This window comes from Artemia sp. Qi Xiang Cuo, unplaced genomic scaffold, assembly GCF_049724085.1.
Source record: "Artemia sp. Qi Xiang Cuo unplaced genomic scaffold, ASM4972408v1 HiC_scaffold_3070, whole genome shotgun sequence".
In the NCBI taxonomy this organism is placed as follows: Eukaryota; Metazoa; Arthropoda; class Branchiopoda; order Anostraca; family Artemiidae; genus Artemia; species Artemia sp. Qi Xiang Cuo.
In genome coordinates, this window is record NW_028300465.1 from 118,226 (window position 1) to 131,317 (window position 13,092).

Genomic DNA, 13,092 nt, shown 5'->3' on the forward strand with positions numbered 1-13,092 from the left:
CATTGCGGGGAGGAGTCATTGAACTCTCGGTAACTGATAAATTCTGTGTCATACAGTCCTATCATATTGGAAGTTATTAATCTAGTTGTTAAGTAGAAAAATAATTCATCAAACTTTTATATCTTCGCTCAAGGTTGAATGGAGTTATGGCTAGGGGGATGAGTCCTAAAACCATCTGAATTCCTTGTGGGGAGGAGTCATAAAACCCTTGGAAGTCCTTGCGGGGAGGAGTCATTGAACTCTCGGTATGTATTGCATGTAAATGAAGTCTGGAAATTACAAATTTTTTTATAATATCTGTATTGTGTATCCATGAGTTGAATTCAAAAAAGAGTTTGCTACTTATGATACTTTGATTTTGTCAATGCTATCTCAAGTATCCGTCAATAGATGTTGATAGAGAATTTATTCATTCTTATACTTAGATTTTCTCTATGTCAGAGTACAGCATTATAACTAGTCTAAGACATCCACTCTGTCATCGCCCCCACCCCCCCAAAAAAATACTTTTCAGACATTTCTTGTTAAAACTTTATTTTCAACTAATTTATCCGAGTTTTCGAAAGCAACCTAGGTCTGAAAATCCCCAAACAGCCAATTAAATATTCTAATTCATGATTTCAGGCAAGTCAAACCATGAAATACTAAAGTTGAATTCTCAAATAATAAATACCCAGGACCCTAACACCAATGAAAATCTAAAAAAACTAGGTCTGAAAGCCCAAATAGCTAATTAACTATTCTAATTCATGATTTAAGGCACGTAAAACCACAAAATACTAACGTTAACTTCTCAAATAATAAACTCTAGGACACAAAAACCCACGAAAACCTAAAAAACCTAGGTCTGAAAATCCCCAAACAGCAAATTAAATATTCTAATTCATGATTTCAGGCAAGTCAAACCATGAAATACTAAAGTTAACTTCTCAAATAATAAATCCCAGGAATATAACACCCACGAAAATCTAAAAAAATATGTCTGAAAGCCAAAACAGCTAATTAACTATTCTAATTCATGATTTCAGGCACATAAAACCACAAAATACGAAAGTTAACTTCTCAAATAATAAATTCTAGGAAACAAATACCCACGAAAACCTAAGAAACATAGGTCTGAAAATCCACAAACAGTCAATTAAATATTCTAATTCATGATTTCCGGCCAGTCAAACCATGAAATACTAAAGTTAACTTCTCAGATAATAAACCCCAGGAACCTAACACCCATGAAAATCTAAAAAACTATGTCTGAAAACCCAAACAGCTAATTAACTATTCTAATTCATGATTTCAGGCACGTAAAACCACAAAATACTAAAGTCAACTTCTCAAATAATAAACCCCAGGAGTCAAACACACACGAAAATCTAAAAAACCTAGGTCTGAAAATCCCCATACAGCCAATTAAATATTCTAATTCATGATTTCAGGCAAGTCAAACTATGAAATACTAAAGTTAACTTCTCAAATAATAAATCCCAGGAACCTAACACCCACGAAAATCTAAAAAACTAGGTTTGCCCCTCCCTCTCCTGCCCTCATAAATGGAGGAACGAAGGACCTCTGAGCCTTGCCCATGATAATGACCCCGGTTATTTTCGGTTCTGAGTATTTTTGGTTTTCTCTCTGAAAATGGATCCGCCTCCCCCTCCCCTGCCCTCAGAAATGTTGGAACGAAGGGCCTCTGAGCCTTCCCCTTGATGCAGATCTCATTTATTTTCGATTCTGAGTATTTTTGGTTTTCCCTCGAAAATTGACCTCCCCCCTTCCCTGCCCTCAGAAATGGGGGAACGAAGGGCCTCTGAGCCTTCCCCTTGAGGCAGATCTCATTTATTTTCGATTCTGAGTATTTTTGGTTTTCCCTCCAAAATTGACCCCCCACCTCTCCTGCCCCTCAGAAATGGTGGAACGAAGGGTTTTTGAGCCTTCCCCTTGAGGCAGACCCCGTTTATTTTCGATTCTGAGTATTTTTGGTTTTCCCTCCAAAATTGACCCTCAACCGCATTTAACTAATCCCCATGTAACTGAATCCGCATGTAACTGAACCCCCATGCAACTGAATCCTCGTGCAACTCAACTCCCGCGCAACTCAAGCCTCATTTAACTATACCCCCGTGCAACTGAATCCCCCCATGTAACTGAACCCCTGTATAACCGAAACCCCATACAACTGAACCCTCGTGCTACTGAACCCTCATGCGATTCGACTCCTTTTAACTAAAACAATCGGTCATCGCCCCCCCACCCCCCAAAAAAATACTTTTCAGACGTTTCTTGTTAAAACTTTATTTTCAACTAATTCATTTGGTTTTTTTCACAAGCAATTCGTACCACAGTACAGCACTATGAAAATTAAATTGATTTTGAAATTCGTTCATTCTTATAGAAACTGCAAAAGTTTCATGGGGGTCATCTTTTAGCGTATTTTAAGTTTAAATGAAAAGTATTAAATGAAAATTAAATTTGATTTTGAAATTCATTCATTTTTATAGAAACTGCAATAGTTTCACGGGAACCGTCTTTTAGCGTATTTTAAGTTTAAATGAAAAGTGTTCAATGAAAATTAAATTTTATTTTGAAAATCGTTCATTTTTGTAGAAACTGCAATAGTTTCAAGAGAACCAACTTTTAGCGTATTTTAAGTTTAAATGAAAAGTATTCAATGAAAATTAAATTTGATTTTGAAAATCGTTCCAGATCATGCTTTATTTTCGATTCTGAGTATTTTTGGTTTTCCCTCCAAAATTGACTCCCCCTCCCCCTCTCCTGCCCTCAGAAATGGGGGAACGAAGGGCCTCTGAGCCTTTCTCTTGAGGCAGATCCCGTTTATTTTCGATTCTGAGTATTTTTGGTTTTCCCTCCAAAATTGACTCCCCCCTCACCCTCCCCTGCCCTCAGAAATGGGGGGACCGAAGGGCCACTGAGCCTACCCCTTGAGGCGGATCTCATTTATTTTCGATTATGTGTATTTTTGGTTTTCCCTCCAAAATTGACTCCCCCCTCACCCTCTCCAGCCCTTAGAAATGGCGGAACGAAGGGCCTCTGAGCCTTCCCCTTGAGGCAGATCTCATTTATTTTCCATTCTGAGTATTTTTTGGTTTTCCCTCCAAAATTGATTCCCCCCTCCCCTCCCCGGCGCTCAGAAATGGGGGAACGAATGGGCCTCTGAGCCTTTCCCTTGGGGCAGATCTCATTTATTTTCGATTCTGAGTATTTTTGGTTTTCGCTCCAAAATTGACTCCCCCGCCCCCTCCCCTGCCCTCAGAAATGGTTGAACGAAGGGCCTCTGAGCCTTCCCCTTGAGGCAGATCCCAGTTATTTTCGATTCTGAGTATTTTTGGTTTTCCCTACAAAATTGACTCCCCCCCTCCCCCTACCTGGCTCGCATACCTGGGGGACCGTATGGGCCGCTGAGCCGTTCTCGTGGGGCAGATCTCATTTATTTTCGATTCTGAGTATTTTTGGTTTTCCCTCCAAAATTGACCTCCCCCTGTAAAGTTTCTTTGTTCACTTCTCTGTGCATTGTCTATTTCTCTGTACAGTGAGACTTCTTCTCTTTAGGGCCTTATGGTAGCGTTTGCCTATTATCTGGGTTCTACCGGTGGAGGATGCCTAGAACCTCTAACCATCACATAGTCTGTGTTTACAGTATAAAACGTTTATTTATACATATAATACAGTGAAGGTACATATGACGAGGACAGATACAGAATTCGAACTGACTCAAATAATCTAAATTGGTAACTTATATTCAGATACACATCTGGGCATTTGACAGAACTGTTCCACCTATATCTGTCAACTTCCAGGAATTACAGAAAATATTCAGAATTAATTTAGTTATCGAGGAAATGGGATTTTAACTAGGAAATGAACCTTTTGACATATACTTATAATTTTAGTTATTGGTTATAACAAATAAAACCCTATTTCCAATGTTTACATACTTTCCCCAGGATTTCCAAAATCTTTTTTTTTCAAAAAAAAAAAGATTTTATATCCTAAAACAAAGTTACACTTAACAAGAACATAAAATAAAATACTGACACTAAAACTGAATCAACAAGACACAAGATATTATATTTTTCCAATTGGCACTTTCATTTCACTTTATATTGTCATGCTAAGTTCGCATAAAATTCGCATAGCTACACCTAATAGGAAAATTTGCACATTGTCAGAATATCTTTTAAAAGAACTTAAATTTGAACAGAAAACTTAAACAAAAATGATAATCTTCAACTGTAACGCAATGAGATTTTCCTTTACTTTTCTTTTACCTAAAGCTTTAATTCATTTTTTTTTTCAAATTATTCGGTTCTTTTACTATTTATAAGATATCAAAAGGAAGTAAATACATCATTTGAGAAAGGTTGGTCAAACATCTTTCGCTTATCATTTTTATCTTTCTATTTTTCCTATTTCAAAGAAAGCATTTCTCCTGTCCAGTTAATCAGCATAAAAACTAGCTACATCCTCATTTTGACATCAATTGCCAACACCGTTTATACTACAATAACATACAAATCTCTATAATCATCTTACTCTACTTATCTCAATAATTGTTTCAATTCTCTCTATAATAAGCTATCCTCAAACTAAGTCCCCTTCTCGAAATACTGGTTGTTCTACAGCATTTTTATTATATTGTAACCTTTGAGATTTTCTCTGTTTTCCTATCATGAGCTAGTTTTATTGCCGAATCTACTAGGACACTTGGCAAGACTATTTTAGCTGTGTTAGGGATCCCTTTGTCCTTGCCAACGCCTCCTAGCGGATAACAATAAAGAATACCTTCCTTCAGAAACAGGCCGTCAAAAATTTTCAGCAGCCAAGACACAAAATTTTTATCTGTCACTCCCCCTGGCACGGAACTCTTTTCCGCCCTGTCGACTCCTGGCACGGAACTCTTTTCCGCCCTGTCGACTATGTTCCTCTCTGGCACGGAACTCTTTACCGCCCTGTCGACTACTGGCACGGAACTCTATTCCGCCCTGTCGACTATTTTCCTTTCTGGCACGGAACTCTTTTCCGCCCTGTCGACTTCTGGCACGCTCTTTTCCGCCCTGTCGACTATTTTCCATGGTACGAAACCTGCAGGGTTTTCGAGGTTCGGTGATCCACCGCCTACCTCTCTCTTCGCCCATGGGAGCTCAGACCTTCCTTTCCCAGGATCCTCAGAACCCGTTAACCGCTCAGACCTTCCTTTCTCAGGATCCTCTGAAACCCGTTAACCGCTGGTCCGTCGGTCGACCGTCGTCCGCCCCTTCACCAGCCTCATCTCTCTCGTCACAACGCCTCATTACGTTGGTTCCTAATAAATTCTCAGTTTATCTGGTCCCTCGGTCAACCATAGTTCGCCCCTTCACCAGCCTTATCTCTCTTGACACAACGCCTCATTACGTCGGTTCCTAATAATAAATTTCTCGTCTCTCTTGATAATATACCTTTCTAGATCAATGCCTTATAAAAAAAATTCTCAGTTTCTCAGTCATAATTTTTTTTTCCTAAAATTTCTACTTAAATTCCTAATATGATCCCTATATCCTGCACTAAAAAAAAATCTACCTATCCCCCTGGTCACGTTTTACGTCAGGCCAGTTCTGACGGAGTTCTTCATTCTGTCCTGTCCAACGAAATTCAGTATCTACGGTTGCTGAAAAAATTCCTGCTTTTCTTCACCAATTGCGTCTTCAATAACTTCAAAACGCTGCGGTATCTTATACTCTTCATAGAGGGAATTATAAACATCCTGGTGTTCTAATAAGTATCTCTTAATATTTATCCGCCATACTAATATTAATCTGCCATACCCAGATCGATATGATTTTGTGGCAATCTCCACCCTCTTATATAACTGATACACTGTTTCATTGGATGATTGCATCAATTCAGCTAAATCTTTCATTTTCTTTCCAGCTGTCTTTCCTGGTAAATATGCCTGCGTCATTTCCTTTTCGAGTTCCTCTAAATTTATAATATTGGAGGAATCTCTATCCTCAAAAAAATTAAGTAATGGCCCTGTTACTCTAAGCGGTATTGCATTTATCACCTGCGAGTTTGACCAGCCTAGCAATGTTTTTACCCTTCTCAATTGGCTAAAAAAGGTTTTATAAATTTTGCATTTTCAAGAAGTGGAATATTTCCCAGGGGATCCATTACTGACCCAATTACTCTTTGATTCAAATTCTCGTTGCTCTTATCCTCAATAGGTTTATCTGTTATATCATCCTCAGAATTATCCCCAATATTTACACTACTTATTACCGTGGCATTTTCTTTGGCCATTAAATTACCCACAGTAGTCAAAAATTTTACAATTAAAGTGGGATTATAATCCCGACTTGAAGAATCAAAATTCAAAGGGATATTTAAACCTTTACTTCTTATTTCTTTGAAAAAGGATGAAGCAATATCTTTGTCAAATTCAGGATCTGAAGGATCTAAAATTGGAATTGCACTCATTTTCAACGAGAAAAAAAATATTATTAAAACAAATTAATTAAGTCAACGCTCTAAAAACAAGGAAAAATCGTTATTCAACACTCCTAACAGATTTCCTACTCGCGTGCGAACTTAAAATGCATGACTTACTTTCTTAAATTGTACTTCGAAGTTCTTCACTTTTTTTTTCAAAAACTGGAATCTGGAGCGGGAACCTTAAATTGAAGCGGGAACCTGGAACTGAACTGGAACCTGGAACTGAAGCTGGAACCTGGAACTGAAGCTGGAACCTGGAACTGAACTGGAACCTGGAACTGAAGCTGGAGCTTAGAAATGAACTTAGACCTGGAACTGAAGCTGGAACCTGGAACTGAAGTAGATCTGAACTGGAACCTGGAACTGAAGTTGGAACGACGACATTGTAGGTGACGGGCCTCAAAATAAAATTTTTACTGCAATCTTGTAGGTGACGGGCCTCAAAATAAAATGTTTACTGCAATCCTCTCCGGCAAAAAAAACCGCTGCACCACTTTGTAAAGTTTCTTTGTTCACTTCTCTGTGAATTATCTATTTCTCTGTACAGTGAGACTTCTTCTCTTTAGGGCCTTAAGGTAGCGTTGGCCTATTATCTGGGTTCTATCGGTGGAGGATGCCTAGAACCTCTAACCATCACATAGTCTGTGTTTAGAGCATAAAACGTTTATTTATACATATAATACAGTGAAGGTACATATGGCGGACAGATACAGAATTCGAACTGACTCAAATAATCTAAATTGGTAACTTATATTCAGATACACATCTGGGCATTTGACAGAACTGTTCCACCTTAATCTGTCAACTTCCAGGAATTACAGAAAATATTCAGAATTAATTTAGTTATCAAGGAAATGGGATTTTAACTAGGAAATGAACCTTTTGACATATACTTAGAATTTTAATTATTGGTTTTAACCAAGAAAAACCTATTTCCAAAGTTTACACACACACCCCTCCCCTGCTCTCAGAGATGGGGGAACGAAGGGCCTCTGAGCCTTCCCCTTGAGGCAGATTCACGTTTTTTTTCGATTCCGAATATTTTTGGTTTTCCCTCCAAAATTGACCCCCTCCCTCTCCTGCCCCTCAGAAATGGTGTAACGAAGGGCCTCTGGGCATTCCCCTTGATGCAGATCTCCCCCCTTCTCCTGCTTTCAGAAATGATGGAAAGAAGGGTCTCTGAGCCTTCCCCTTGATGCAGATCTCGTTTATTTTCGATTCTGAGTATTTTTGGTTTTGCCTCTGAAATTGACTCGCCCTCCCCCTCCCCTGCCCGCAGAAATGGGGGAACGAAGGGCTTCTGAGCCTTCCCCTTGAAGCAGATCTCATTTATTTTCAATTCTGAGTATTTTTTGTTTTAAATTGAAAATTGACTCCCCCTGCCCCTCTCCATCCCTCCCCTGCCCTCAGAAAATGGGGAACGAAGGGAACAGTAGATCCAATTTTAAAATGAAAATAATTTTCAAACATTACTTGTGTATTATACAGACCACATGGGAGAGGTAGAGCTAGGTCAAGTCACAATGTCATTCTATCGTTACTTTTCAGATATTTCTTGTTAAAACTTTATTTTCAACTAATTCATCCAGGTTTTTCATAAGAAATTCGTACTATCCTCGCTCGTAATCGCTAATCACCTTAACCCTTTATTAAGTTATAGGCAATACTGGTTTAGAAAAAAAAACTAGAATAGTGACATAATTTCACTTTATCGACCCTCAAATTCCATTATGTGAGGGAGCTCTGAATCTCTTTGAAAAGGTGTAGAGCTTCTATAGAATAACGTAGAAATTGCTATGGCAGCAACCAAAATGGAACCTCTTTCCCTACTCACAAGTGGGACAAATGAGGTTGTCTCTCTGATAAATCACAATGCATCCAAGCAACAGTAGAGATGTAGTTGGTTTGATAATGAAATCTTGCAAAATGAAATAATCAACTTACATATGCCCAGGTTAAAACAAATATCATTACATACAGGCCAAGAAAACATTATTCTGTTCGATAAAGTGCATGTATCTTTTCGTTTGCTAATCTAGCAGAAGCGCATTGACTCTTTCCAAAGTTCATTTCACTTTGATATTTATTTATAAGGTTCAAACTCGTTTGGGACTGATTGTCCGGAATGTCTTTATTTGAAGCATTTAAGTCTTGACTCTCTTTATAAATAGGATTCAGTCTATATTCCCCTTCTTCTCTATTCATACTATCCCACCCATGGTTTTTTTATTTCTATTATTTCCCTAAAACTTTGTAAAAGCCCATCACGATTATCAATTATTTTTGACTGATCAAATCATATGCTATTGTGTGGAAGGTCAAGCAAATGTTCTGCGACTGCTGAATCAAAGGTTTCTGGTTTTTATTACATTTAGAGAAGAATCTATTACATTTTTACGCTGTTGTAGTCTATTTTCTAAACTTCACTGTGTTCTGTCCATATAAAATTTGCCACAGGAACAAGGTTTTATATATATTCCGCTTTGTATGATTTTTGGCAGTACATTTTCAGCCAGGTTTGTTTTCCTAGTACTATCATTACAATGAACAAAACAGTTTTATTTACTAGAATATCCTTTTTTAGACCTTCCTCCTCCTTGGGAAATACAGTTTTTTTTATTAGTAGCGTTTGATCTAAATGACCGAGAATCAAGGGAAATTAAATATATTTTTACTAACATATTTGTGTTGATATTTGGTAATATTAGAAGCAGACAAAATATAAGGAATGTAATTATTTATTTCATAATTTTGAATATTATTATAATCTTGTTCAACTAAGATAGCTTCTTGACCTCTAAATAACTTCCTGCTCACTTATCTGATGGATATGTACTGTAATTCTACTTTCATTATTACTGTTTTGTTAAAAAAAAAAAAAAAAAAAAAAAAAAAAAAAAAAAAAAAAAATGCCCCTCGTAACTGTATTGGGGACAACACTCCTGATTTCGAAGTCGTGTTTTGGGGGAGGGGTCGAAGTCAGCGGCCTCTTTCTCAGTAACGGTAAAAGATAGAAATTCCAAAATTGTTTTCGGTGGGGATTGTGAAATGGAAAAGTCACAGGAACCGAGATATTTCAAAGAATGTGAAAAACATCACTTTTTTCCCTTTGACCTTTCTCTGAAATCTGTAATCGCGGATGCCCTACTATATTTAGGATTGGAGACAAATTTTAGGGTGTCGCAATAAAGACTTGTACGAGTTTATTGCTGACTATCTCAAATTCCAAGATTCTTACCTTGTTTTGGCTAAAATGACTGACTATACCTATACCATTGTCAAAAGAACTTTTTGTGAACCAAAATTTTTCTTTGTGGAGAAATTAGCAAGTCTTGAACTCCACATAATATTTTTTTTTTTTTTTCAATTTTATCGTCTCCGATATTATGAAGTAAATCATGTCTTCATATGTTTTATGTTCAGTGGTATTTTTTTAAAGGCTCCTGAGCTTAGTACTTTGTGTGGTTGCAGTTAATGCAAAGAGCTTGATTTCAACAAAAGAAGTTTGTAACACCCCGGAATGCGCTTTTGCTGGTAAGTGAGTTTTTTTTCTTGTGTTAGGGAAATCGGTTCTTCTGAATATTACAATTTACTAACTATAGCGCAAAATTGAAAAACAGACAAAACCTTTTGTAGTTATACTTTTCACTTAAAATCAGTAAGCAGGTCCTTGTCACCAAGCGCTTTATACCGTGCGTACTGTGCAAGGCCGTATCCAGAGGGGGGGGTGACCCCCCCCCGAAATGTTTGTCTGACGCGTAAAAAAGTAACAAAAATGGATATAAACAAACTTTTACGCATTTTTTTTTTTTTGTGTACGGGGTACACGAAAAAAAATCCTTGCGTAAAACACCCCCGAAAAAATCCTGGATACGGCCCTGGTCGTGTGATAATTTCTCCCTTATGCCAGGGCGATACTTAAACGTCCAAACTGGTCAGACTTATTCTACTCTGCATAATAGACGATTCAAAACTGTCAACAAACCTGAGTATGGACGTTTGACAGTCATTGAGATATAAAAAAGAACAGTCTAAATTCTGTAAAATTTTTGAGCTTGATTTTGCCGTTAACCGGAAGTCGCAGTTTTATGGATTCAAACGATGTTTCAATGGACGAATTGAATAAATAGCGAAAACTGGCAAGATTTTAACCTCTTGACGTTCTGTCTCTATGGGCAAAATTGCCTTTGAATTGTCGTGAAAGCCTGAACATCCGAAACTAAGGTGAGCTTAACCGCCATTTTTATCATGCGTGCCGCCCTGTATCTTCCTTGTAGTAATTTAGTATTACTCGTAATGCGTTACAATGTAGGTTTATTACATTGTCAATTTTAATAGTCTTTGTTCTTAGTACTAATCTGTTTTTATTAATAGTGCCTAGATTCATCTCTTTGTCCCAAACATTTATTTTAAATTCTCAAAAATTCTTTATACAGGCGTGGGAAAAAGTTTTTTGTTTTAATGGCAATCTAACCGTATAAGCTACAAGTTGAGAGTGGATATTATTCTATTATAAAATAATATATAGAGGGGGAGGGGGGTAACTTTGCTCAGAGACTAATCTTAAAACTTCCTTTCTTTCCAAGTTTTTAAATAGGCTTTTACACTTACAGTCATAAGTCTTTAGCTTAGAGAAACCCAATATACAAAAAAAAAAAATGTTCCTAGGAATGCACCCACATAAAATGGGCCCAAAATAGGGCCAAATTTCTTTTTGGGTCGGCTCAAAACTCATATCTCTTGAGTCTTTTTTATAAAGGGCTCATGGAGGAAATGCAGGAGGAAAAATAGCAGAAAACAATATCAGTTCCACCCAAACGATACCCGACAAAGAGGAATAAAAGGGCCAAAATACCTTTCCCCTGACCACTTCATATGAACGGGGGTCGTAGAAACTTGAGAGGGAGCTCATTTGACTCTAAATTAAAAGTTTTAGCGCCCTTTTTAGTGCTAAAAGTAATTGGAGGGTAAACAGTCTCCCTCCTTTGCCCTTTTTTGCTTTCCGGCTCCTCTAATCCCCTAATATTGGATAGACAATCCGAGGTGACATTTTTTTAGGACATTGAGTGTCTAGTAAGTTTGCCTCCAGAATCGACATCACCCCTAAAACCCCAGGGGCAATAACCCTTAGTCATGTAACATACCCATCGTTTGCAGATAGATTCTATTAGAAAAGGTGGCTATGTTTGGTCTTGGTTGTCTGTTCAGCTAGTAGCTCATAGGGACCATTTGCTAGACCAACGCTCTCAGTTTATTGTGCCTCGTATCTTAACATGTCATAATTCTCTATCAAGTTTATACTATAAAACATTTTTTTTAAGTGACAAACTGTATGGTATTTCATTTACCTATTGTGAGTACCATAGACATATAAGTTTATAATAGACTACATAGAAAGAATGTGTATTTGCGAATTTCTTGCACTGGAAACTTTGCTACCAGCAAGGAAGGGCTTCTAAGATGTTTGAAGCAGGCAAACCGGGTCATATTGTCTGGAATATGATGCCTGAATAAGCTCAAAGGTGGATTCGCTTAGATTGCTCTAAAAATTGTTAAAAAGTCTTCTTCTTATAGGTTACTCTTGTTTTGTAGAATTGATTGGAATTTAATCCATTTATTTAATCCATTGAATGTATTTAATTTGATTATTTTTTCTTCTATTCAGCAATTTTAATCTGCTATCTTTTAATTATAGATTAAATGGCTCGTTTGTCTTTCCCCCTCATCTACAGACCAAGGAGCCTTGTGTGTTCATTGTGCGTTTATTTTGTTATGAATAGATTTTATTTCTAATATCAACACTGGTTGTCATCATTTTTGTCAGATTCCTTGTAGCTGTTCACCTACTAGCGTATTGCAAAACCTTTCATATAGTATCTGGTATTTATTCCAGTAATAAATCAATGGTAAACACATAATAAATATTTTGTTTAATTTTGTATTTACTGTACTTGACTTACGTCCCGTATGTCCTTTGTGGCTGCATTGGGACTTCTTCTCTTCTAAGTAGACGATGAATTTCCCTCTGTCTTCCCTGTATTTCTCTGTGCTTGGCGCTAGATGTAGTAGCTGGGGGAGGCTATGGGCCGGGAAGTTGTCGGCCCATCTCTTATGAGGTCTTCACAGGGTGCGTGTGGCATGAACCCGTCCTTCAAAGATAATTTTTTGTAGCTGGTTTGATGACATTCGCTGAATATGGCCAAACAAGTGGACTTCTTGGCTTTTGATCTGGTCCATGATGGTTCGGGGGCAACGGAGTAGTCTTTGAAGGCCTTCGTTTGAGAGTCTTGGAGACTCGGTCAACGTAGGTAATCCCCGCAACGCGTCTAAGGTATTTAGTTACACATACGGAAATTCTTTGCTCATCATCAGCTTTTATTGACCAAGTTCCGCTTAAGTGTAAGGCGATGGGGATCATGAAGGAGTTGAAGAGTCGTACCTTTAGAGAAGTTGACAAGGCCTTGCTTTTCTAAATTGGCAAGATGTCCTAGAAGCTGGCGCCAGCCAGGCCAAGTTTCCGCTTGATTGCTGTTGAACAGTCGTTGTCAAAAGTTAGGAGCCTCCCTAAATAGACAAAGGAGTTAACATTTTTTGCTGGCTCCCCTTTTA

The 13,092-nt window shown here is 37.7% G+C and overlaps 1 protein-coding gene across 1 annotated transcript in view; it reads left to right on the forward strand.

Annotated features, from left to right (window-relative positions):
* LOC148938632 (neprilysin-1-like) overlaps positions 1–13,092 on the forward strand; it is a gene marked incomplete at its 3' end in the record, with an annotated part of 53,255 nt that overhangs the window by 14,494 nt on the left and 25,669 nt on the right. The window contains exon 2 of the mRNA XM_089107652.1: positions 9,923–10,017. Within this exon, the coding sequence (XP_088963778.1) occupies positions 9,923–10,017 (95 nt within the window). The remainder of the gene's footprint in view (positions 1–9,922; positions 10,018–13,092) is intronic.